Genomic DNA, 26542 nt, shown 5'->3' on the forward strand with positions numbered 1-26542 from the left:
AATTGTCTGGTTCTTGCAAACATGGGATAGGCTATGCTATGTATTTGTTGTGGCTATCTAGGTAGATCTCTTTTTTTTAAAAAAAAAAAGCCTTAATTTCTCTTAATACAAAGCCTTCAGCCAAGCCTACCAATAAGGTGACTCAGTTTATTTTATTCAGCCATGATGACCCACAGTCCCAGGTGTCCAAAATCGCTTAATAAATTTTGGCAGAGTCATTTTGAGCCTTTTTCATGCATTCCACCACTGTCCAAGCCAGACCAATAATTCATGGCTTGTCCCCTCCCAGCCAGTCAAGAACTTCTGGTTAAGGTTTCTGCAAAGAACGGGACAGTTTATCACTTGGAGAAAAACCAAATCCACAGAATCTAAATATTGGTCGGGCTTTTAAGGAGGGTGGAGAAACTGTTTTAAAAAGTAGCTATTTTGCAATCTTGTTTTTAAATGGAAGAGTTACGTGAAATGAATGGAATGACTATTAAATGAAATAGAGTCAAAGTCTGTTTTTCTTGAATTGTTTTTTTGCCACCCTCAAAGATATATATCTTTACTAGGTATTTGTGCCCAGCTGGCTGCTTGTACAGTAAGGGAAAGATCTTTGGAACATTTTATTATGAGAGTGTAAGTACCTTTTAATAGCTCATAGATGTAATTTGTGGGGAGTTAGTGGTAATAACAGAAGTGGGAAATGCCAGCAATTCTAGTGTAATTTGGCTTTTCATATTCTCCAGTTGTGGTGCTATAAAATGGTGCTAATAAAGATTATCTGTATTTTCCTCATCTTAGTGATGAAAAAAGAAGCAGTCTGGAAAGGTGAAGTGATTCCAGACTTGATTTTGTCATGAATGCCCTTAATGTGCAATGAAACCCATGGAAAGTGAGGGATGGGGGTCAGTAGACAGCTCTTACAAAGATCTCTTCTTTAGTGTGGGCAGCTGTCATGCTGAACAGAAACTTTATGTGAAAAACACTGTTAAATGTTGTCACTAAATAATATTTTGGGCTGATTTGCTGGACCTTGAATTAGCAAGATAACTTATAAGTAAAGCATGGCACTGTTTTCCCATCAAAACTACTTTTGGGGTGAAGAAAGGTTGAAGATAAAAGGGTTTTTGTGTAAAAGCATGTCTGCTTTCCCTATTCTCACTGTTGGTGCATGACTGCATCGCCCATGATACATCTTTGCCCTGCAACTTCTGTGATTGCAGACAGCCGCCTCCTCCAAGTGGTTTCAGCAGAAATATTTTGGGTTTGAATATTTTGTTGAGAACTAGAAATATTTCATACTGGTTGTTAATTTCCAATGCTGCTTTTCTTCTAAATTGTATCTAAATGTATGGTTTTGTTATTTAAAAAAAGCTTGCCATTCAACCAGGCAGTGCTTAAAATAATAATAATAATAATAAAAGAATAAGGCTGTGTTGGGAGAGTGAAATTTAACAACCAGATTCCAAAGGAGTGTACTCAGCTTATTTTCCATTTGGCCTTTTGGTGGTGGTTTCATTTCTCCTTCATTTTTTGCACAGCGGCTGGTCAGCGTTGCTCTGTGAAGGAGATTTATTTCACATACTATTTGTATTTGTACTCTTGTCAGTCATCAAGCATATGTCGTGCTGCAATTCATTACGGCATCCTGGACAATAAAGGAGGACTGGTTGATATCACCAGGAAGGGGAGGACACCAGCTTTTGTCAAGTCCACCAGGAACGGTGTGGAGTCTTTTAGGTACTATCGTCATTAAAAAGCTTTTGTGTTTGCTTAAAGTATAAGCAGATGTTTGGTCGTCTTTGTTACTCATATGTAAACATAGTGATTCAAGTAATTCTAGTATGCTTATTTTTTTAATAGATGTTTTTGTTTGCTTGTTTTGCAGGAAAAGTAAGCCTTCAAATGCATTCATGGTTTCCAAAGTCACAAGTAAGTTTTAAAAGTTGAGAAGAAACCATTGTTGCTAGAGCTTTACGGGATACTTGAAAACATCATTCCTTACAGTGCTCTTTTTCATTTGAAGTGGTCATGTCAAATGGTTCAGTACCACAGCTAAACCCTAGAGTGGCGATCCATCACCCATTATGGGCAATTCTACCATCAGCCACCTCATTTTTCTGTGGGGTTCTAAGAGGAAGGTACTGAAAAAGGTGGGGACCGGCCATTTCTAGCAGCATCTCCTGGTGATGGGTCACGGTCGGGTCCAGACATCAGCTGCAGTGTCACAGGCTGCTGGTAGTAAAGTGATGGAAGTTGAGCCATCCTTGTATGAAAGCCTCAGTCTAGTGTGGGCACTGTATAAAAACTGAAAAAAAACAGTACCTAATATAATAGTGCAATGGTATAATGAAACACATAATACGTATAAAATTAGTTTATAACAGTGAGTCATCATATTTATGATAAGCATATAAATAAATACTATGGAGTTCTACTTTTTAAACAATTCCCACTTTCAGAATACCTTTGAATAATTCCTCCTCCTGCTTCATATAATCATCATTTTGATTAGATCCACTTGAGCCACTTTCAGGAAAAAATTTGGGGGTCAGGTTATTTGGACTCCATGTCTGGAGCTGTAGCAAAAATACGCTGTCTTGTGGGTCAGCTGCTTTTCTCTTTTGAAAGCTGTGACCTTTTTAAGGCCACGTTGTAGCATGGTAGCAGGCTTTCTGGAGAGCTGGTTAGCCCTCTCCTGGGTGCATGCTGCTAGTAAAGGAGCGAGCAGCTTTCCTCCTGGTGCCCTCAGCTGCACATGGGTCTTACCAGATGCGTTGCGTGACTGTGACTTGTGTTTTCTGCAGCTGCCTGGGCTATTAGGTCTAGTAATTTGCCTTTCCTTATTTATTTCCGCAGCACAGACGCTGGATTGCTATACTACAGTAGCTGAGCTGTGCCAGTTCAAAAAGCCGACGACCCATTGCCCGAGGTAACTGCATGCCACGAGCACGAGCCTGCTTATGTTCAGCTTAAACCCGCTCTGCTCTGAGGATGGAGGATGCTGAGATGCTGAGGTCCCCAAATCTGAGGGCTAGCAGGAACGGAGCTGATTTTACCAGATGAACTGGAGGAGGGAGCTGGGAATGGCATGTTTCCTCCTGCCACCGTTGCTTTTCTTGGCATCATGATAGAAAATTCATGTTAAGTTTTTGGACCGCTTCAGTAACATCAGTCAGGCTACGCGATCCCATTTCAGCACACCCCTATGTATGAGAGTGCAACTTCGCACTCTGTCTTTATTCTCCTGCACTTGCTGGTTTTTGGATGTGGTTTTCCTTTCCACCTTGAAACATGGAAGAAGTTTGTTCTAGAAAGCTGCTTTGTGCAGGTGTAAGTCCTGGCAGGCCAGGGGAGCACAAACACATGCAAATAATTACGTGCACAGTGTTGTGCAGAAATATAGACATTTATGACTTTTGAAAATGTCGTAAAAGACCAATACCACTTTTACTGGTCTAAACCCCTCTGCTTGCAGTTCTGCAGTAACTACCAAATGTCATCTGAGGGGAACAAATAATTGAATTCACTGTTGCCACCTGCAGACCAGATGCAGGCACTCGAAATCTCCCAAGAATGCAGCTTGCTTTCCTGTTGAGCCTTGATATAGAGAATAAATATGAATAAATTGTTTTCTAGGATTTATTGTCCAGCCCACTGTAAAGACGAGCCATCGTACTGGGCGCCGGTGTTTGGCACAAACGTCTATGCAGATGTGAGTATGCTCCTTTCCCTGATGACCCCGTGAATCACGATGCCTATATCGCAGAGCTGGCGTCGTGCTCTGCGATTTGGGGAAGAGAGTCAAACTCTCCATGATCGTTGCCATGTGGGGATGGGGTGAATGGGGATGAAGGAAGATGTAGCCCTAACAAAGTGCAACAGCTGCTACACCGGGCTGGGGTCAATGGGCTTGGGGAGCCCTTCCACTCTCCAGCACTGACTTATTCTTATGGACTGGGGCAGGTCACTTAACTTCTCCATGCCTTAGGGTCTATGGCTGTGAGACGATGGCAGCGCTTGTCCACCTTTGCAATGTTTCAAGATCTGCAGATGAGCACCAAAGGGCCTTTATTATATACCATCACACTATATAGTTGGCAAAAATAGGCCTTCTTCCCCTGCCCTGTCCTCCCCTCCTCTTTCTGGGAGCTGAACAGTGCTTTTGAGCAGTGGAAAGCAAGCATGCGAGTTGGTTTTGTTGGTTTGTTTTTCTAAACTCTGCTCGTGGGGATGAGCAGAGACTTGATGCTAAAACTAGGCAGAGAGTCATTTTTTGGAAATCTCTTAATATTAGGCCTCTAAAAACTGGGTTTCAACGTTTTCCATTTGCGGGTGCTTCTTTCTTTTTTTTTTTTTTTTTTCTGTCAGAGATTGTGTTTAGAAATGCCAGCTCCCTGGCTGGCGTGTGTAGCCTGTGGGAATGTGCTTTTTGAAGGCCTGGGGGAAGCAGTTGGCAGATCATGGACCCCCAGCTTGGGGTCACTGTGGAGCTTTGCAGACTCCTGAGAAAAAACATCCTGCAGAAATCATCCAATAATTTGGGGCAAGCGATTTCGAAAGCAATTTTAAAAAAAACCAACCTCTTTTTTACTTGAGACCAATTTTTTTAGAGGTAGAGCTGCACAAACAGGTTAGCCTAGACTAGCTGACATGCAAATTTATCGGGCAGCTGCCACCCCGCGGTACCTGCCTCTGTGCACGCTCCGACCTGCAGGAAATGGGAAATAGTTTTCTCTCTTTTTACTGAGGACAAAGCTACCTCAGATTGCCCTCGAACAGGGCCTGCGATTACAAGGGTATTAGGCGAGGACCAGCATCCCGGGCTGGCGTTGTTTCCTGATTTGTACTGACGCAAAAGGATTGGTGTCCTTTAATGAATCACAAGCTCCATTTCCTACTGTACCCCCTGGGTATTGTTTCATAAACGGGGGCATGGACTGTGATTTGGGAGGAAAATGAAATAGGGGAAGAAAAAAAAAAAAGTATTTGGCCACTTCCTAGGGGTTTGGTTAACCTTTGTCTGGATTACTGTACTAATAGCGTGGATTGTAATTACGCCACGCTAATAGTGTAGGTGTAATAAGGAAAGCATTTAGGTTTTCATGAGAGTGCGAGACTGGTAGCAAAGCAGGTGAAACCAGCTGGGGAAAAAGGAGTTTCAGGAGGCTGTGAAACATGCTGCAAAGGGAGAGCTGTCGATGCTGAGAGATGCTTAGAAATGCTGGAAAGCTGACAAGAGAAACACGTATGCCGTGCAGGGAGAGTTTGGGCAAAGGCTTTTCCCAGGGAGCATGGGCTGTGCAGGATGCTCTCCAGGAGCCATGCTGTGAATTAACCCCAGCCTGCGGCCGAGGAACCATTAAAGCAGAGAATAAGCTGGATGGGACAAGTCCTAGTCTTCTGGGAGGGCTCTTTGGCTTCATGGCTAGAGTGGCACCTTCATGGCCCTGCGGGGACTTGTGTTCCAACTGTGTCTTCTTAAATAAGTTATCTAAAAGAAAAAGCAGCATCTTGCCCTGTGTCCAGTCTGCATTCCCCGCTCTGGCCTTTTAGCACCTTCTCCAAAACATTGATTTGCTAAATGCTCTGGCAGGTAAGGAGTTGATAGTGCAAGCTGCGATGACAAAAATGCTTGGCTAGTCTGTGTAATGACCTGATTCACTGTGCTTTTGGCCCGAGATAGCGTTCGTATTTACGTGATCCCAGGAAGGCATGTGAAAATTTGTTTTGCCATGAAGAACAAAGCTGTGACATGAAGAACTAGCAGTTTTTATGAGATAAGTCTGATTTTTATTCATGGGTCATAGGCACCACTATCTGGGTTTGTGTTAAGAGATTTTTACCCGCTTTAAATGCATTCTGATCGGGGTTTTTTTACTCATCATTATGAAACTATCTTGGACTGTGTGTTTATAACATTATCTCCTGGTGCTTAAAGCACAAAGAGATATTGGCAGTCTTTGCTTTAAAAAGCAGTGCAGGAAATTGCTTGTGGTGAAATTAGTAAGACTGCGGAACCGGGACACAGCGGGGCCTTAAAATTTGGGGTTAATGAACAAAATGCAAGAAAATACGCTATGGGAAGAGTTCATGCCCAAATCCCAGGTCTTTCCACAGAATAGCATTACTTTTCGGTGAGAACAGACTTGCTGCCTTGATGCAGGGGTTGCAGATTGAAGCAGCACACGAGGGCACGGGGGGAACGTATCCAGAGCCTTCCAGTGCTGAAATCAGTAGACAGAAGGAGCTGGCTGGGCAACAGAAAAATTGTTGCCTCTTTTCCCTGGTAGCACATTGCAGCAAAGTTCTTTACACTGCCATGTAAATGGGAGGGGAGGGAAACAAAAAAAAATTCTATGAGCACATGATTGTGCCTAGGAAATAAAATTCAGCTTGCCAGCGTCGACAGGACCAGTTCTGGGGTGATGCTGGAGCTGTGTGAACAGCCAGCGGCCTTTATCAAGGCTGTAAAAGAGCTTTTAAGTTGCACGAGACGCTGCCATTTGTCACTCTGCCTGGCTCCTAGCGTGACATAAGACTGCAAGGGAAACCCGTCCCTGTCCCTGCTCAGGAGCCCTATCAAGCTAGGAGAGAAAATGATTCTCTGCTCTTGAGATAAGGTCTTTTATCCACAGTTGTGTGGCCTTTAGTTGGAGGAGGATAGATCACCTACATAATCAGGCAGGTGTTTATCACCAGAGCAAACCAAGCTGGGTGGCTCAGCTCTCAGGAGATACAAACTTAATGATTAAACCAGTCACACTAATGAGGAAATTATGGATGATTAAACTCATAGTCACAGATGACTGCTAATAGGCCACTATAAAAGGTATTGTCATTTCATGGTGTATGCCTCAGAGTCCGCTTCATCAGGAAATGCTCTCGGAGCATCCCAAGGGGCTACACCACGGAAAGCCGTTGCGTGGTCCATACAGCCGCTGTACTTCTGAATTTGAGGGGACGGCCTTATTCTTGTAATGTCTCATCTTCCAAAAGCTCTGCGATCAATTCATCAAAGCAGAGCCTGGCCTGGGATATGAGAGGGCTGTAATCCAACGGAGTGATAATGGGAGGTTAGAGGTAAGGCAATAAAAAGCCTGTTGGTCAAAGCTTTGAGTAAGCGGCAGAACAGCAAGTCCTGGAATAAAACAGGAATGTCTGGAGAAGAACATCGTTTAGGATGTATCCCAGTGGAGAGTGTTGCAAATTGATTCAGGACAGTTTAATTTTATGAGCCAATTTTAGATTTACAGATTTCCCACCGCATACTAGGGTGAATTCACAGCCTTTCTTCTCTTCCAAACACAGCGTTCCCTTGCTCCCTTGACCATATATAGAAGCAAAATACCAAATTGGCACTCAAAAGTCAGAGAGCTGCCAAGAGATAGGCCATCCAAAGTGATAAATATATAGGGGACAAGGCAAACCTGCCATATATGGCTGCAAGAATGAAACAGCATGATCCGTATTGTACGCACGCGACAGGAACGTTTTCCCTTGGTGCTGGTTTTGTGGTAGTGTGATTTTTAGTGATCAGGGACTTTATGGGGTTGGGAGGGAATTTATGGGGTTGGGATTTTCACCTGCTGCAGTTCCCTGTACAAAGCTGGGTTTTGCTTTTTTTGCTTGCTGTATGTAAATTCTCTAGAGGGTTGATGGCCAAGTTTATACTATGCCTAAGCCTTCTCTGCTTTTGCTCTCTTTTTTGGATGTTTCGGGAGCTTAGTCATCAGTTATTAGTGTTTTGTGTTCCTCCAGCTCTTCTGAGTCTGCACATCTTGGAGTGCAGGGTAACGGCGCGATGTGCAATAGAGAAGCTTTAGTCTTTTCAGAAGTGTTAATCTCCCTCCCTACTGGCTGTTGTCTTATGGGGCCTGTCCAAAAACTACACCACTCAATGGGTGCAGTCCTTCTGTTTTTCCTAGAAAGAAGGACATGAACTCTCCTGGATAATTGGTGGTCATTTACCTTAATTCAGGAAAAGCGTCTGCTTTTCAAGCAACTGGGTGAATAAACTTTGCTGAGCAAAGAGTCGCTAGCAAAGAGTTTTGCCGCAGCAGTTTCTCTGGTGCAGACCCAAGAGGCACTGGCTGGAAAGTTGTCCTCGATTCAGCTTTGGCCCTGGATCATCTCCCAGGCGCAGCTCCACCGCAGAAGGGAGTGGTGGGAAGACTGCTCGTCCTCTGCGGTGGTGGTGGATCTTCTTACTGACCTTTTGCTTTTGCATTTGCTCCTGGGGCTTATGACATACCTGCAAGATCTATTCCATGACATCTTTTATCCCTAGTCTGTCCATAAGAAGGACAGAATTGTTTCATAGCTTTTTCATTCTGCTCTTTTTAAAATTTATTTTATTTTTTTTTATTCCCTGGTTTTCCTTGTTGCTAATGGAGATGGTAAATCTCCAGATATAAAACACAGACAGTTTGTAAGTCAAAATAATTAAATCTTTTTCAGAGCTCCAGTATCTGCAAAACTGCAGTGCACGCAGGAGTCATTGCAGATGAAAGAGGTGGTTTTGTGGACGTGATGCCTGTAGAAAAGAAGAAAAGTTATGTTGGCTCCTTAAAGAACGGAGTCCAGTCTGAGAGGTGGGATTTTTTTCTTTGTACTTTCCTCTGATTCTCGACTGTGTGTTCAATTGTACGTCAAAGTCAGCAGATATCAGCCAGAAAGGTTGGTGGATTGGAAATACATGACTTAACAGTGAGATGCAAACAAATAGAGCGTGTTGTCCTGCTCTTACCTTCCACAAGTGAGTAGCTGCTTTCAGATTGGGGTGAAAGCTATGAAATATTGTTAAGCCTGGTTTTATTTTATTACAGTATGAGTCCATATAAATACATTTTGTTGTGTTTATCACGTTAAAAGATAAGCACATGTATTTCTGCAGCTTTCAGCCTGGGCCGTGCTTTGAGGTTTACAGTTGGGATTTCCATTCAGTTCTGGGGAGTGGGATGTGTTTGTGTTTAGCTAATTTCTTCTATTTTCTTTGAAAGAAACATGAGTAAATTAACCTATAGAGAGATGATCAAACAGGTTTTGAAGATGGGTTTGCCACCCTTGTAATTTTTTGTAGTTTCTTTTGGGCCAACCTTGCTGGTTTCAGTGTACAATTGCAGATTAGTGCTTCCAAAACCCTGCACCTCTGGATGATCGCAATGATCGAGTTGCAGCTCTTTCAGTCCTTTCTAATTTGAAGCTTCCATTTAGTCTGTGATGTATTTTTTTCAGATATTGCTGTGATGGTACTGATTTCTCAGAGCTATCTTTGCAAACATAGAATTTCCCGCTATTGTGAGGGGTTTTGGTCGCTGCTAATATGGCTCTGTCTGTTCTATGTAGTTAATCTTTTATAATTATCGTAAGAAAACCAAAGAAGTTTCCTATTTTTATTCTAATAATGGATATCCCAGAATGCTGTAGAGCATCTCAGAAAATAAAAATAGACAAAGACAGGAAAGCTATCGGCATTAAATATGGGCTTCTTTAGCATAGATCTATCAGGATCAGCGTTTTGCAGTTCTGTGATTTGCAATGCGGTAGATTGGATTTAGGTGACAAACCTCCTGTTCGTATGAGTTTTCTTCTATCTCTGTCTTGCTTTCAGTTATCTTTTATACTAACAGACAACTTTTTTACTTGGATGGCAAACTTTGCCCTAGCTAAGAATAAACTCTACTGCTAGCAGTGACATGCAATATGAGCACCAGGTGCTGATCTAGGAGGTGAGGGAAACCAAAGACGTTCTCGCAGCAGGGATGAGTATGAAGGTTTGGAAAGTGTTATTTACACTCAGCAATAAGGAGCACCTTTGTGCTGTGAGATCCACTGGACAGTGAAATAGCTTTTCAAAGATCAAGTGAAAACCTTACCCTTTAGGACACTGGAAATAACCTTTGGTAAAGATACATACCCAAATAGGTATGGGAGAAGGTTGCCTTTAAGATTTACTGAGTCCTTACCCTTGTTGGAATGTTTATTTTGCGGGAATATGAATTTTTGCCTTTTTCCTGAGGTTTTGCAGCCCAGCAGGGCTGAAGAAATAAGGGCGGGGAAGAGAAAAGACCCCTTGCCCCCATGCACACAGCCACCCCCAGCAGCTGGAGTCAGAGCTGTTGGGGGCACCTCTGCAGATTGAAAATGAATATACATATTTATCGTCATTTGACGTGAGCTGATCTGGCTACTCCCATTGCCAGCACTAGGAGATGGGCCAGGCAGGCCCTGGGAACCTGCCAGCCTATTTGACAACTGTTTTTAGGAAAACATGTTCCTCTTTATGCCTGAATCCCTGCATATGGGAGCACAGTGTTCCTTGGATAAAAGCTAGCACTGTAAGGGAGACTTTTGCTTCCCAGCTCCTTTTGTTGGCATTAGCACTGTAGATTTGGATTGAAACCATAAAATAAAAGCGAACTCGTGGATTCGTGCCCCTTATTTTTTATCCTTTATCTTTCTCTTGCTCCTGGTGGGGCCACATCAGCAGAGAGCCAGCGTGCTGAGGCAGTGCACCCCAAAGAAATCTGGAGTTACCTGTAGGTCTATCACACCTTGGGTCCGGCAGTGCCTGCATTTGGTTCATTAAATTTTTCTTTTTTTCCTTTTTTCCAGCTTGAAGAATCCTTCAGATGGAAACGCTTTCCGAATTTTTGCTGTGAAGCAGTAAATTCCCAGGGAAGGTGCAGGTTTCTTTGGGAGAGCGCTCTGTTAATCTCCAGAGACAGGAAGGCTCCTCTGATGGCATCAGCTCTGACCATACCCTCCTTGCCGATCTCTTTCAGGGAATTAAAAAAGAAAAGAAAAAAAAAAAAGACACCAGGTTCTGACTCAGCTGTTCGCATCTCATTGCACCCGTTCAGCGTTGTATCTTTTCGTTTCGTGTTTTCGTTTCTCTAGGGGCATTCAGCAAAGATAAACTGTTCTAACTTTCAATTTATGAGAGAGGTGTGCTACACAGAACGGCGGTGGCTCAATGTACAGCAGACGTAGGGATCTCGGCCTGGCCCTGGATGGCATTTTTAGGGTGTGAAGCATCTACTGTGATGGGCGTGAGGATGTGCGCTGCTGAGCAGACTCAGAAGTGAGCGACTGTCCAGGCGCTGGACCCTTTGAAATGAGAAACTGTCTTAAAAGTTGCATCTTTTGAGGAGAGGCTGGGCTTTGATAGAGTGTTTTTGTGTATGTTTGATGTTTTCTGTGCAAAAGAAGAGACAATTTTGGTATTTTCCCGAGGAGGTGGCATGCATCAGCACTGCTGTGTAAGGCTGCTGGGGCATCGTGCTAGGCTAAGTTGTATGATGGTGTCACGTTTGGGGAGAGGACGTTCTTGTCGGCCAGACGTCAAGGTTTTTTGGGGACTGGAGTAGGGTGTGAAATGGTGGCAGAGATCCTCGCTGCAGAAAATGAGGCCACCAGATAATCAAAACAGCAGGTTTAATGTTTGCTGGTCAAACATTCGCAGGAATTTTGCAAGTCTGGCAACCTATGAGAGGTCAGTGAATCGGGGCTCCTGTGCTGGCACATCTCATCCTATACTACACACCATTTCAAATAAAATTTCAGTTAAATGCAGTGTATTGTTCTATACAGCAGTGCTGGTTGTTTTATCTGTAGTAGTTAAGTAGTGATAAAGTTAATCTTATTTCTGCTAGGAATGGTTGCATCCATAGGAAGCATGTTCACTTCACCTTCGTGGAGCTCTTTGTGGTGTGTGCAGTTCTGAGACTTTAAAGATACGGCATAAGTTGGGGTAGATGAATTTTTCCTGTTCAATTTGTGACACCAACAGATCCCCACTTTCAGTGTAAATGCTGTACCCGTGAGCATTTGATGTCTAGGATGGTAAGATTTGCAAAACCCATAGGTCTTGTAATGATGTTGTTTAATATTTTGTTATTTATGTCTCAACATGCATCCAAATGCATTTCAAAGCCAAGAGAAGAGCCTAGCATGACCAGCTCTTTAAGGCAGGAGAGTATTCTCTGCTTTACTTTGGAAATGAATTTTTAGAATTGGTCTAAACACAAATCTGGTTGTCTTTTGATGCACACACATCCAGTAACTTCGTTACTCTGAGAAGGCAATGTAAACTTTAGTTCTTCAATTCTTGTAAATGCATAGTCCTTCTGTGCAATAACTTGATTGTAATATTGTATAACAAATGGGAAAATATTTCCCTCTATTTGGCAGATGTCTCATAGGTGCTCTTACGCTCAGTCTGTTTGGTTTAATCTAGACAGATAGAAAAGCCATCTCTTCAAGCTGTTTCAAAACCCAGACCAAAAATATTTATATGATTAAGCACTTCTTTAATTCTGTAAACACCTTGAAATCAGCAAGGAAATTACTTTTATCACTCAGTTTGTTTCACCGATGGGGTTTCTTTCTCTGTGAAATCTGAATCTGGTAAGAGACCTTTTGTAAAATATTAAATTGGAGCTGCTTTGCATGGTCTCCAAAAGTGCTGCACAGCAAACCTACCTTTGGGGTGGATAGAGAGAAATGACTCTCTGTATCGTCGTTGTTTATATTGTATCGTCTTCCAAGGTGTACAGTATTTGCTTTAGATAGGAAAACTGAAGTACTTTTTTCTGACTAGGTAAATTGATGTTAAAAACAGCTGGAACATATCTTAGAAAAGCTGCTGGTTGGAAGCGTTTGAGATCTTGGCAGTGAGATAAGGCTTCCCTGTTTCTGCCCACTGTGAATAATTATACTATGCATGGTCTGGTTCAAGCCCATTAAATACTGCAGCATGAATCTATGACCATCATGGGCCAAATGGTAGCCACAGTGCTATTTATTGAATCGGAAAGTGCAAGAGAGATGCAATCAGGTATGGGGACTGCAAGAGCACATAAAATGCCTCGACGCTAACGTAGGATCCCACCTCTAATATGCTGTCTGTGACAATTATGTATGCTGTAAAATGATGGAAAGAAATGTGAGGGCTCTTGGAGAAAAGTCCGGGGGATTATTGTCAGCACATAAAAGTCCAAACAGCTTGGGATGTATCTACCTGATGAAAAGGGGGTGAGGGAAGAATTATAATTCCAACAGAAATATCCTAAAATGCTTAATTCAAGTTACAATTGCATATTTTTATCTTCAGCCAACTGGTTTGGATTTTTAGAAACCAATGTTAATTTAAGTTTGTATCTGTTTATTTTTATATTTGTTGTACAAAAGAGAAATTGTGCCTTTACTACACAAATATTATTCGAGGTCCTAGGTGCTATGAATTTAAACATACCTCCACCAGAATCAGGGGCGATCAGGTCCTCCAAGGCAGTCATGATATAGCAATCACTTGCAATGGTGTGTGCTAGCTATTCATATATAGGTGGGACAGTACCGGTTTTTAGCCAAATATTTACTGATTTTATTTCTGATACCAAAACATTTCTCAGCCTAATATATTTCAATGCCGCTTAAAGATGCAGCACGTCTTTATATCACCAGATCCATTCCTCCTTAGCCCCCAGCTCAGCAGATTAGTAAGCACGTGCCAACTTGAAGCACCCGGGTGTAGCCTTGCTGAAGCGTCTGGTTAAACCCCTGGCAAAGCTGATGCTGCCTGGTTGTTCTTTTCCAATAAATTTATTTTTGAAACCAAGACTGCCAGTGCAGACGCTGCCATTGCGGAGCATCTGGCTCAGCGTAGCCAAATCTCCAGAAAACGCAACCAGTGCGAAAGCTGAAGCGCGGCGCTTCCCCGGCTGCCGGTGTGCTGTCGGGTCCGTTGGCTCCATTAATTTCTTCATTTTAAGACGTTCAGCCAACAGCTGATTGAGGAGTCTGCAGTTGGTTGGTTGTGCAGTCTAAATATTTAGGGCCAGTTCATAGAGTTGCTTTTTTTTTCTATGAAAAATGATGTATTTTACTTCCTATGTATAAAAGTTTCTTGTAAATTTTTTGTGTACCTTTGCATGTTTTTCAAGGGGCTGTGTGTTTATAAACTACAATTTTTTTCTAAATACAGAATTGTAAAATATCTTTTTTTCCCCCCTCCATTTTCTTTTGATTTCTGAATTATTTGTGAAATAAAACCTTCCCAGAATGAATGCTTCCCTTGTCTTTAATGCTCAGACAGAGCTGGGGTTGAATTTAGAAGAGCTATTTGGGATTACTCCTGGGGACTAGAGTATCCCCTGGAGAGCCCAAGCGAGATCAGGATGTGCAGAGTCTGTTCCACAAACAAATAAATAAAACTGCCCAGTACCCAGGCATTAAAAGTCAACCTTTACACCCCATCAAGAATAAGATGTGTCCTTGCCTGAAACATCCTGAGAGTAAGGGAAAATCAGTGTCTGTCTGAAGCAGATGAATGAGTTGGAAATAGTGTTTAATAAAGTAGTGCTGCAAAATACAACTGAGGTGAACTCCTCCCCACCTGGCCAGGCTGTTGTTCAATGTACCCTTATTTTTTTGAAGGGAAAAGTGCACAGATTTTTTTTTTTTAACTCCCCATGAAATTTTCTCCAAGTTCATACTTGCCGACAGCGCCACAAATCAAACCAAGTTGTTTCATGGTAATTCAACACCGTCTTGTTTAAAGGAGCAACATGACAAGGAGGTTTACAACTCAGCCTCCAGGCAATGAGCACCATATGGCTTTTGACCAAAAATGCGGACTGAGCCATGGGAGGGAGTCCTGATTGACAAGGCGGCCATGAAATTTTATGTTTTCCATTACATATACAACAAGATCAACATAAAATACAGAGATGTTTGCGTTAGTCCACAGCTGGCCTGATCCAGTTATGGTTGAACGGTATTTACCTGTAAAATCCAAACCAAGGACTGACACGGTAACACAGTTATTGAGCTGCCGATGATTTCTGCAGAAGGAAAGTTTCGTGGCTATCGCATGCCCTGCAGTTACAAACTGCCTGTTTGAACTTGCTCATGCCCAATGTGTGCTTGCTCTCCCCCCCCCTCACTGCTGCAAAACTATCTCCCTTGCTGAAAATATTGGGAAAGATTTTCACGAGCTTAAAAGTAAGCAGAGAAGGGTATTCAGACTCATGCTCATGTCATGCTGAGGCTGCCTAGATCGTCCTGTTGATTGTAACACTTATTGATTTCCTATTTGTTAGTGCTACAAAATGCCCCAAAATATCATTGCAAAATGTAGGTCCGGGTTGACGTAGGGAGGAAAACAGCGTAACATCCAAAATTTAAGGCTGCTATTCCTGTCCTTTGTGTTAGCTTCTGTCCCTTTGATGCTGGCTCTGCTTTTGCTAACTGTTGTCTCCTCCTGCTCAAGCCATGTGCTTTACTCTATCCTCGTCAAGAAAAAAAATGGTGTTATCAGGAGTGTTGTTCGTGAGCAATGCTGCAGACAAAGCTGTGTCTTCTTTCCGTACAGCAGGTATGCAAATCAGGTAAGTGAAGACTTAAAGCAACACACAAAGAGGTAGGAGCGAAATTTTTTTTTTTTTTTTCCCCCAGCCGGGGGTGGGATTCAGGTTTATGCTCTTTAGTGAAGAGGACATAAAACCTGGAAGGCTGAATGTAAGTAGAGTGGAAAGGAAAGAGAAACCCATGTAGATCTGAGTGAGGGTAGGAGCCCACAAAAGGAGCGGACCTGATAACCCTGTTTTCCCACTTTGCTGGTAATCCTCTGGGATCAGCAGGATGCAGGGCTCTCCTTGCTCACCATTTCAGGAGAAATGTCTTGTTGCCTGTGGCTCTGCCTTCTGCTGCCTGCTCCTCATCCCGTGCTGAGCTCATCAGAGGCTATGTATAGCATGGGCATACCTTGGGATGGGTGTTCTTCCAAAACCCCACATTAATTTATAGGATGCACCCGGGCAATGTTTTCAAAGCCATTTTGCAAACGACGGGGTTGGCTCTCATTTATACTAAGGACCTACTTTAAGGTACTTAGAAGACATTTATGCCACTTTAGGGTGTGGACAGAGCAGTGTAAAGAAGCCTCAGTGTAAACAGAAACCACCCTTATATCTTGTTGACAGTGGTTAAAATAGGGTTACGGAGTTAAATCAACAGACAAGGTCTCCCTTATGCAACACTCTTCTCTGCAGTGTTTGCTCCTCACCCTTCATACCATGTGAGCAGGCAAGGGCTATATGCAGTTTCCCTCATCATCTGCTGCATAGCCGAGGACATCGTAGTGCTATTAAGTGTCAAACTGAATACAAGGATATTTATAGCGGGCTAAAAGTCAGGAGGCTCAGGTGGAATATTATAACTGAAAGCAGGAGAAGGGAGCACAGGCTTGCAGAATAAATTCAGTGCTTCACAATGCCTTACAAGTGTTGCTTCTCCAAGGTTTGGAGCTCCTCTGGTTTAGGGGCTGTGGGCAACCATGACCCCGAAAGAGGACCTGCCAATGCATCCACCATCCTGAGACGTGCTTGACACTGATATCCTCAATTTTTTATTGCAGTAGCTGCTTCAAGGCTTGTTTCTGCACATCCATCTTTTGTACTTGTGGAAGCTAAGAAAATACCGTCTACGAACTATGCCAAGGGGGCAGAGGACAAATTTGTCAGAAACAAATCTTAAAAGCAGCCTGATGTCCTTCTCTACCAGCTTAACGGGCTTTGTGAGTTGGAAAAAAAAGAGTAAACCCTGATAGATTGACTGTAGGAGGGTTTTTAATACTATCTCACTTGACATGCTTGTAATCAAAATACGGTTTAGATAAATGCCAGGGGGCTCCAAAACGAGATCAGTAACTGTGTCTGGAGAGTAATTCTCAGTGTTTCACAGCTGATATCTGTTTTGTTTCATCTGTTTAAATCTATGGAGAACTGTCTTCTGCAGGCAAAATTTCAGCCTGATTCTAACCAGTAATTTCATTAATAATCTGTGCGGTGAAACAGATAATATGCTTATTAAATCTGCACAGGGATGGATGGCAGAGAAGGACTGAGAGTGTGGTGACAGGCAAGGCCTGAAAACAAAAATAATTCTAAAAGTTGGAGAAACAGTCTGCAAAAACAAGCCAGTACTCAGAAGAGAGGAATACAAGGAATAATAAAAGACAGAGACCAACCAGTAGGGCAATAACTCAGCCCACTGAGATAAAAAAGAGTCAAAAGCATCACGCTATTGCCAAGGAGGTGAATGTCATATTAGATGTGGAAAGAGGGATGTGGGCTGCAAGACACATGAGAAACCTTTCAGCTTTGCTTCGTGCTGTTAAGGTCTCTAGTGCAGTATGATGTCTATGTATGATGTACGCTATTGCCTAAAAAGTATGCAACCAACTGTGGGAAGTCCAGGAGGAAGCAAAGAGAATGACCTGAGAGCTAAAACAACCCCTGAGAAAGGAGGAAGGATTGCTGAGGATAACAAAAGAGAGGGAGAGAACTCTTGAAGCATGTAAAGATACCGTAAGGGGAGAGAGGACATTTGTTCTTTGTGCCCAAAGGGGACCCGCTGAGAGTTAATGGGCTTAAACTGTAGTAGGAAACACTGAGAGTGGCCATTAAGAAAGGCTCTGACTGGAACAGATACTCTGCGTGGTCTTTTCAGGCTGTCATTCAAGGTTTTTAAGAAAATGCTGTCTGTCAGCTCCTAAGAATGAGATAGCCACTGCTAATCCTGCTTTGAGTAGAGGATGGACTAGAAAATGTCTTGATGGCCCTCCCAACTGTAACTTCTATAATTTTCAAGGCTAAAGGAAACATGAAATCATATGCTAAGGGTTATCATCTATTTGGACCAGGATGGTACACAATCATGGACTGGCATTGTCCCATGGTGATACAGATAGAGACCTTCCAGCAGAAGCCGCCTAGGTAAAGGTGCGCAGCATCACGCTAGTATGGATTGAGATAACAAAAACTAGTCATTGCTCTCCTAACTGTTTGTTGTTCAGATTTTTTTTCCTGTAGGTCTTTTGGCAGACAAATGATTCCTGTGACACCCTGAGGTGGGTTTGTGGATGGACCTGTGGACCTCCTGCCACGTCTGAGGTAAAGTACTGGGGACAACCCTAGAAAAACGCTGATCTGAAATGCTGGCAAGGGGTGATTCAGGGCATCCCTGTAGGGATGTCACTGAGCAGAGTAACACAAACTGAGCGTTGGCTGTTGGAGAGCAGCATGGACCGCTGAAATGCAGAAGAGGCATATCATACCAGTGCCAGGCATGTAGCACCATCTGAGGACAGGCTTTTGGTGGGAAGATGGAGACCACGGAAATTTTCTCATCTGCAGAGTCATGAAACAATCTCAGGCGTCTGAGGGCAGGCAGCCAGCTCAGCAGGCTGCGTTCGCCTTTCCAAATACACGAGTGAAGTTAAGCTATCTTAAACTGTTACAGCAAAACAGATGCACAGAGCTAAGTAGCCTACTGCTGGTCAATGCTTTTCTGGGGAACAGCTTCTTTATCAGAAAAACAATGATTTTTGTAAGTCCAAAGCACTAAATTGGAATTTGTTCGGACACCAACCATTTTAACAAGAGCAATAAAATTATGAAAACAGTCGAGTTTTGATGAGCTCAAAACCCTCTAGTCTAGATCAAGAAAAGGACTTTAAAAGCCAACTCTAGTTGACATTGTGGACGGCTCAGGATGCAGTTCCAGAAAATGCTTGTGATCCTGTTTTGAGGAGAGTTACTGGAAAAGTGGTCAAGCCCTGGCCCCTTGGCCACGTGCACAGCACGGCCCAATGGCAAGGGCTCGGTGCAGAGGGGGTCCCCCGTCCCCCCCGGGTGTCCCGCACTGACGCAGGAAAAACGTGTGTGAGGTCTCTGCTCTTCTCTTATATAATCCATGACTTCAGATAAAATTAATGCCAAGTACCCAAAAAAGGGATTGTGTGTGCTTTCTCGCAGCCTCTTCCCGTAATCTGAACACAGCGTTCGACTGTGACAGTTTTGCCAGTAAAAGAGAGGTTTTTCCTTTGCCTTGAGATCCAGATTTAAAATTAGCTGCGTCTCAGCAGAGCCATCGGCAGCGATCCCTGCCAGCCTCAGTGCTCGGCGTTAGAGGTTCAGGGCCATAAAAGAGCCCAGCAGCCCAGTTTAAACAGTGACCAGAAAAGTTTGTTAAGGGAGGGCTCCCTGGCTGTTAACAACAGGAGCCTCCATTAGCTCCTATGTCGAGAAAACCAGTCAAACTTTATAAAAATACTTCCTAAGGTAAATATTAGTGAGTCACAGATACTAAATATTAATAATTCATACATTGGGAACAGAAATATTAGCAGGATCTGTAAGGCAGGTCTTTTTTACGTGTAATAGTACAGAATTAGGTATGTGTTCCTCTCTCTTTTTTTTTTTGTCTTGCGTGTGCCAACCTTTCACGTCTGAGATGCAGGCTTGGAGCTGCTCTGAGGTCTTGGGTTGGTGAAGCCAGTTGGTGTCTAAGTCCCACGAGGGGAGCAGCTTGCCTGGAAGGGACCCAAGCAGGGAGGACATTGAGCAGCGCTCCTCATCTGGGGGCCGGTAGCGGGGCACTCCTGGGGAATCGGAGGGTTTGACTCCATACTTGCAAATTGCAGATAAATGAGGGGTTTTTTTTCATTGCCAGGCTGACCTCTGGAAAAAAAAAAACAACCCCAACCCGACCACATTTATGCAAAGTTTATGCAACCACCCAGTCCCCCAAAGCACTTCTGTTGCATTAAGGAGCAAAATGGAGTGAGATGCACCCCTCGTTTTTCTACCGAGGCAGTTTTAAGTGAAAAGTGGTTTTGTTGATCAAAATGAAAAAAAAAAAATATTCCGTTTTAAAAACTGAAATTGCAGTTATTTCAGTCATTTCTTTTCATGTTTGAAAGCATGACTTCTTAAAAGTTTGTTGGCATTGAAAAACATTAATGGAAAATTTTACTTTAGATTTTTTTTCTTTTTTTTTAGTTTCCCATGGTGTACAACTGGTATCTGCTGGCTCCTGGTGGAGACTGAGGTATTGTCTGGGTGAAGAGGGGAACCATTTTTTTGTTGAAATTGAAAAAGAGTGTCAACTTAAAAAAAAAGAGATTCCAGGCAGAACTGCGAAGGAGAAAGGCTTTTCTCCGAGGAATGGAGCAAAAGGAGGAGTGAAGAGCAAGGGGCTATGACAAAGACTCAAACTGGAGTCTAAGGCCTTATTTTTGTCGAATCTGAGGGCAGTTTTGCCTTGGCTGTTGAATGAAAGCCAGTCCCCAAAAACCAGAGGGGTGAGTGGAAGTCAGGATGTGAGGTGATCCCGATGCTTTGAACCACCACAAACACATTTTCCTCTTCCTCCCCAAAAGAAAAGCGTTTTATTCAGCTGGTTATGAAAGACTCAGTTTCATCATCGGTGCCTAATTTCATGACGCTGTGCCCTGGCTTTGCAGCCCATCCCGCTGAGGCTGGTCCAGCATGGTGGTGGGGAGCCTGCTGCCACTTAGGTGGTCCCAAATTACTTCTTGCTTCTTGTTCCTCAGCTCCTTCAAGCCAAACCCCAGCTTTGCAAGGACTCTGAGCAGTTGGTTCATTAATTAGCACACACACATTAGCTTGAAGGTCTGCACCTCTCAGTGGTAGATTTTGGTCCCATGTGGCAGTGCAGGTGGAGGCCCCTTTCCGGGAATGGACGTTCCTCTTCAGATTTTGCTTTTTGACCCTGGATCTGGTCCAATGCAAAGAGAAAAAGCACACTGTGGCTCTAGGGAAAATACTTGTTACTGAGCTGAGAGCTGTATTGGCACAGAGATGCCAGCAAGTACACATGGAGACAGTTTTCTCTTTCATCTTAGCCTGGGGGTCTCAGGGGTGTAGGAGATAAGTCCATGTCTTCCACATCTGCTCCAAACAGTTGCTACTGAAAGGTCTCACATGATGCTGAAATTGCCGATCCAAAAATGCTGAGGACACGTTTCACCCTTCCCCTGAAAGCATGTGGAAGAGTACCACCATCAGCTCTGCCTTCTTCCAGGAAAATCTTCTATGAGATACCAGACCATGATACTCCTCACTTCAGCTAAATGCAATGTAAAGGAAGTTTCTCACTAGGAAAGGACAGCCACAAGCAGTTTAGCTTTTCCTGAGGTAACGTTTGGGCATTCTGGAAATTAATGGGCAGCTTTTCATCTCGGCGGGTGGGCAGACAACACGGCCGTTGTTTCCACCTCTTTATGTCGATGGCTTCCCAGTGGGTCTTTCTTGGAGAAAATGAAGTGGCACAGCTAACTCAGCTGGTCAAATAGCACACGCAGCCTGGAAGACTGCTGAGGATTACAAGCCTGGACAGAAGCCCAACTTCTGCTGTTACACCAGTGACAGATATCATTAGTTTTGTGCTTGATCGCTAACAAGTGGATGGTGCCTTGTAACTACTCCATTTGTAGACCCGGTTTGAACAGCCATGTGTTGAGGCACTCCGGTCTGCTCCCTTGCTGGGCTGCAGCGAGGCTTTGTGTCTTGATAAGCTGCATCCCATCTGTGGGAGCATCTCAGTGTTGGTAGATGCGTAAAGGAGTCATTCCCACAGCTGGGGGCATGCAAAACAGAGGGAAACCCTATTCCCACCAACACCTTTTACCTACCAGCCCTCTGGGCGCAGTAATTTTGGCAGATGTGAATTTCTCATCTAAGCCCCAATTTGTGCTGAGCTCTCCCATCCCTTCTTATTATCACCTGCCGACCAGTCTAGTCTTCTGTGATCTCTACCTTTAATTAAAAGCAGACCAAAGACCCTGGGACTCACACGCACGCCCCACTTTGCATTCCCTCTCCCTTCCCTGGTGGCAGAGAGGGGCAGGCAGGGCTGTGCTGAGCATGGAGGGAGCAATTTGTAGACACAGGCTGTGCTCAGATCACACTATCACATTAACGGCAGAGGAAGTTTTTACTGGGAGAGCAGGGTAGCAAGAAAAGTATTAGAAGAGGAAGTAAAAATGGACCACTGACTCATTTTTAATGAGTGTACCGAAAATGGCTGTAGATTTCAACATCTGTTTTGACTGGGACAGGAACCCATTATTGCCAAGGGTGGAAAGACACAGATGCCCTTTCTAAAAGAAAGGCTCACAAATGCTGTCAGGATCTCATTTATGAAACCATTAAGCCAGGGCCTGAGCTAGTCATTGCACTTCTGCCCCAAGTTTGCCAGCTCAGGATTTGCAAATGAACCCCAGTTCTGTGCAAATTTGCATTCATGGGGAAATGTAGGCACAGGTCCACATTTTCTGCGTGACGCACACCACCTCCCCTCCCCAGGCTGCGCAGCACAACCAGGCTGCCTTGCATTGAGAGAGCCCCATGATCTGTATTAGAGGCTCTAAACCAGCCAGGCAGGAACATGCAGATTTTCTGGAGTGGTGGTATCTTGGTGAGGGTGTATTTACAGGACAGATGATTTCCACCATGGAAGAAGCAGGAGAGGAAATGGCATCAAACCATGCCCCTGGTTGTTGATGGCTGTGCTGTTACAGCTGGCCTTAACAAAAAGATATGGGCAATGTATTCTGTGGGTATCCACAGGGCTATGGGATGTGGTCTGTAACACAGGCTCACCAATGAATTTTCTAATTAAAGGGTTATGAGTAGCCCTCACAATTTGTTGGAGGATATTGCCTCTTTTTTTGCCATGCAATCAGGTGCCATAGGAAGCCCGCAGACTTGAACCACAGCTGCGTGAGTCCTAGTCTGCAAACTGCACTGTACTGATTCATGTATACACGATGCGCTGTTTTGTAACAGCTGCTTACTGAATTGCAACTATCTTGATGCTCATTTCCTCATTTATTTTATTGAGGACTGCTTTAGGCCCATTGTTAAAATAACTGCAGAGTGTTGGTGGGCTGATGTGGAGCAATGTCGGGGGCAGGGGGGGACACGACACAGAGAGACGGGTGGGCGTTGCATCATTTGGTATTTGAATGGAGTGTCTTGCACAGACAGTCCCCTCTGGGCACGGTAGTACCTCTTCCTGAACATAATCACCCCCCGGTTAAGCCCCATTAGTCTGCTGGAAGTGCCGTGGCTTGGACACCAACTCTTGCGCAAGTGAGTCAGTGGATGATGAGTTGGCGTCACGCCTTACGCTGCAACCCCATCACACGGTGCAACATGAGCTTTTGGTGTCTTAATCTGTTTTTTGGCAGGAGCAGGAGTTATGGAACGGGAAAGGAGTTTACTATTCCAAATCCAGAATCAAGGCTTTGTGAGAGATGACCTGTGATGCACAGCAAAAGCGAGAAGGATGTTTCCAAGTATGTCTTGACTTCAGGGAACAGGATATTATTGGGCGAGTCTGACAGTTGGTTGCATCTTCTTAGATGTTCAGTCACTCTCCCTCCTCACGCCAGCTGGGACAGTTGTCCACAAACCTGTCATTGTAGCAGGGCTTGGAGATAGTGCTCTAGGGACATGGGTACAGTTTTCTTTCTATTGGGTAGCTAATAATAAGACAGGAAGGAATAAAATGAACTTTGCAGAAGAGAAACTATATTTTCATGAAATATACATGAGAAAAGCAAGAAAGTCTCAAGAGAGTGTGACATAACTATTGCAGTTCTTGACTGTATCAAGAGCAGACATGGAGGTCTTCATGATGTGCCATGGGAAATGGGCCAGGAGGTGAAATCAGCCTCTAAGTACTGTCTGTCAGCAGGAGCCGGTATTGCCTTGGGTCAGTGAGATACGGATTCGGGACAGGAGGGCTGGGAAGAAGAAAGGTTGCTTGTCTCCTTATTAATGATGCCAATTATTCCCTTCCAGAAGTAGGGAAGGCAGATGTGAAACATCTTTCCAATAACGTCAAAGATGTTATTATATTGTTTGTAGCCCTATTTGGCTGATTCAAGATTTCCAGTATTTGTGCCTCATCACAATAAAAGCAAGAGCTGCTCACATCCTTGTTCACCCAGAGGAACCAATCTTAACCATGAGCTTTTTGAGCCAAAGAAACTAGGGCCGTGTCCTTAGTTAAATACATAGGAAAGGCAGCCACATTTTGAAGCTTACTAGATTTTCCTTCACTGTGCTTTTACTCATGTTGGATCCCTGTACGCAGCCTGACTCATAGCTTCGGGAAAGAGAGCAATAGGTATTGCCTGCTCAGAAAGCCAACTGCTAGCAACTACACCCAAACCACCATGTTGGACTCTCTCAGTTTCTTGTCTGGATGATTTCCAACTAAAACTTCCCATCAGTAGTCATCAAAGGATACAAACAACGAGCAGTTCCATATTGCATGTTTCACTCCACCGGTCTTGTACTCTCCTTTACCTCTATCTTGTCCTCTTTGACACAATGTCCACTAGTATCAACGTGAGATTTATTTTTGGAATGAAGATAAGATTGCCTGGTACGTTTCCAAAAAAATATGTTAACTCAGGACACTCTTTTGAACTTAGAGCAGGTAAATATAACTCTGTGCTCTCCTTTATGAATTATGTGCCCTGAGAAAGCAACTGGGTTTTTGTTAATGGACAGCAGAGCATGCAGTAGCTCTGTGTACAGCACTGAACAGAGATGCACAAGTCATTTGGAGAGCTTTGGTGCCTGCTTTAGCAATGTTGGTCTAAGGCGTGGCGATTTTCTGATCAAAACTTTTTTGGTGCGAAAGTTGAACTTCTGACATCTGAATTTTGTGGCATTTTAAGTAAGGAGTTGACTTTTTCTCTGGAAAATTTTAGTTCTCTCATGGGAAGATGAAAGCATGCCCAGTCTAAATACTAAAGAAAGACACATCTTGCTTGACATACTTCTTCCATGCTCCGGGAAACTGGTGGGCAGTTACTGTGCATCACTCTTGCTTTACAGAAAACCCTTCCAACCTGTCCTATAGGTGTGTCACCCTGACTTCTGACATTGCATGGTATGGATTCGGACAGTATGAGAAAGAGGTCTTGCATTATGCTCTGACAATTACTATATTGGGGTACTTCTGATTTTGGTAGAAGCATGTCCGTATTAGACACAATTTCCCTGCCTTGCGATAAATTTTTTGATCTATTTTGATGTCTTGGAGAATCTGTATAACTGGTCCCAGGTATCTGGGAAATACAATTTGTAATCCTACTTCAACTTCTTAGCCAAATGAATGAGAATCTTAAAGGAAAGTTTAATCTCAGAAATTCCTTTTTACTAACGAAAGAAAACTGGTATTCTGCTTTGGATTTGCAGCACTTGAATACGTGGCTCAGACTGTGTTCTTGCCCATAAGTTATCCATGAGACTGAAACTGTAAATGACTTGTTCAGGGTTTGAATGGGACACAGTTTTTCAAGGCACAGTGAATCCTCATTGGCAGTATCTGACGTGGTGTAAATTGGCACAATCTCACTGCAGTTGATGGACCTACTTCACATTCTGGCTGCAGGTGTTTACAGCCTAAAAACCACACAATGTTGCTGCTAACAGAGTAAGATATATAAACTCGTGCATGCTAAACCCAACCCCATATTCAGGGGCAGCTAGACTAAAAGCAATCTCATCACTGTCCGAGGTTCAGAACATGACCTGGTGGGGCTTGCAAGCCTTAGCCATGAATTATGGCATTGCTGACGGTGGTTTCCTGTTACGGTTGGAAAGGCTGCATGGATTCAGGGAGAGCTGCCCTCTCCCAGGGAATCACATGGGCCTGGAAACAGAAATAAACTTCACATGGCATTTCTTCTAACTGACTGCTTGCTCCTCTGAGGTATATGGTGTATCAAGAGACCAGCGTCAGCAGATGCATCACTCTTCACTTACTATAATGTTATTTCTAGAAGTTTGCTTGGTTTACAAAGAACAGAAACTTGATAAAATGGTTGGATGAAGCACAGGGTAAATTCAGCTGTTCTACAGATGTGAAATGACAGAAAGCGCTTTGGTTCTGTCTCTTTTTAAAACAAACCAGCTCCTTCACTTCTTCAGCATGCAGTCTCTTAAGCACTATCACAGCCTCTCCACCCCAGCAGAAAGAACAAATATCCTCCCCATGCTATCACTGTTGGAAACCCATCTGCAAGAGATGCATTTTAGACTTTGTACATGAATATATTTTTCATAGTCTCAGGGCTCTTTGTGGATAAAATGGTGCGAGTAGAGCAATTACGATGAGCATAACCACTGTAAATAAAATGGGAAACATAGTTTAGTAAGAATAATTTAACGGTGAACTTGATTTTGTTGTTACTAATCTGTTTTCTAGAGCTCAATTTCTGCAAAGAGGTTGTCAAAGAGGTTAAAGGGTTTCCTATGTGCATTTGTCCGTTGGATGAACTCAACTCTTCGTTGGCCTTCAGGTTTCTTCGCTTTTCCTGATGTGCCTGACTGGAATTGCAGGTAGATGTCATGAGAGACTCTCTTCAGCTTTCCTGATGGAGAATTGATACCTGTCTCATGATTCTTGTGCATATAAAGCTAAAACGCATTGCTACCACACTATTGTCCTTTACCCTTTTTATCTATTGCAAGGCTTCTTGGAAATACACTCTATTTTCTCTTCTGTTCTGCTCTCTACATGGTGATACACTGGAAGATATTAAACAACAAAACAGCAAAGAGGATATGTTTTATATTATTTTGTTTATAAGAACACCCTTGACTGGTAAATAGCTACACCCTTCATAAGTGTTTTCAATTTTCTCTTTGAAATATGAAACAAG

General features: G+C 43.4%; 1 protein-coding gene across 5 annotated transcripts in view; it reads left to right on the top strand.

Moving 5' to 3' along the window:
* CRISPLD2 (cysteine rich secretory protein LCCL domain containing 2) overlaps positions 1–14034 on the top strand; it is a 32038-nt gene extending 18004 nt beyond the window's left edge. For all 5 annotated transcript variants that reach the window (XM_072873482.1, XM_072873485.1, XM_072873484.1 and 2 more), the window contains 7 exons: positions 555–621; positions 1595–1725; positions 1874–1917; positions 2845–2917; positions 3625–3700; positions 8446–8579; positions 10603–14034. In XM_072873482.1, coding sequence (XP_072729583.1) covers positions 555–621; positions 1595–1725; positions 1874–1917; positions 2845–2917; positions 3625–3700; positions 8446–8579; positions 10603–10657 — 580 coding nt within the window. In that variant the 3' untranslated portion in view covers positions 10658–14034. The remainder of the gene's footprint in view (positions 1–554; positions 622–1594; positions 1726–1873; positions 1918–2844; positions 2918–3624; positions 3701–8445; positions 8580–10602) is intronic.
* The last annotated feature ends 12508 nt before the right edge of the window (positions 14035–26542 follow it).

This window comes from Ciconia boyciana, chromosome 9 (assembly GCF_034638445.1).
Source record: "Ciconia boyciana chromosome 9, ASM3463844v1, whole genome shotgun sequence".
NCBI lineage: Eukaryota > Metazoa > Chordata > Aves > Ciconiiformes > Ciconiidae > Ciconia > Ciconia boyciana.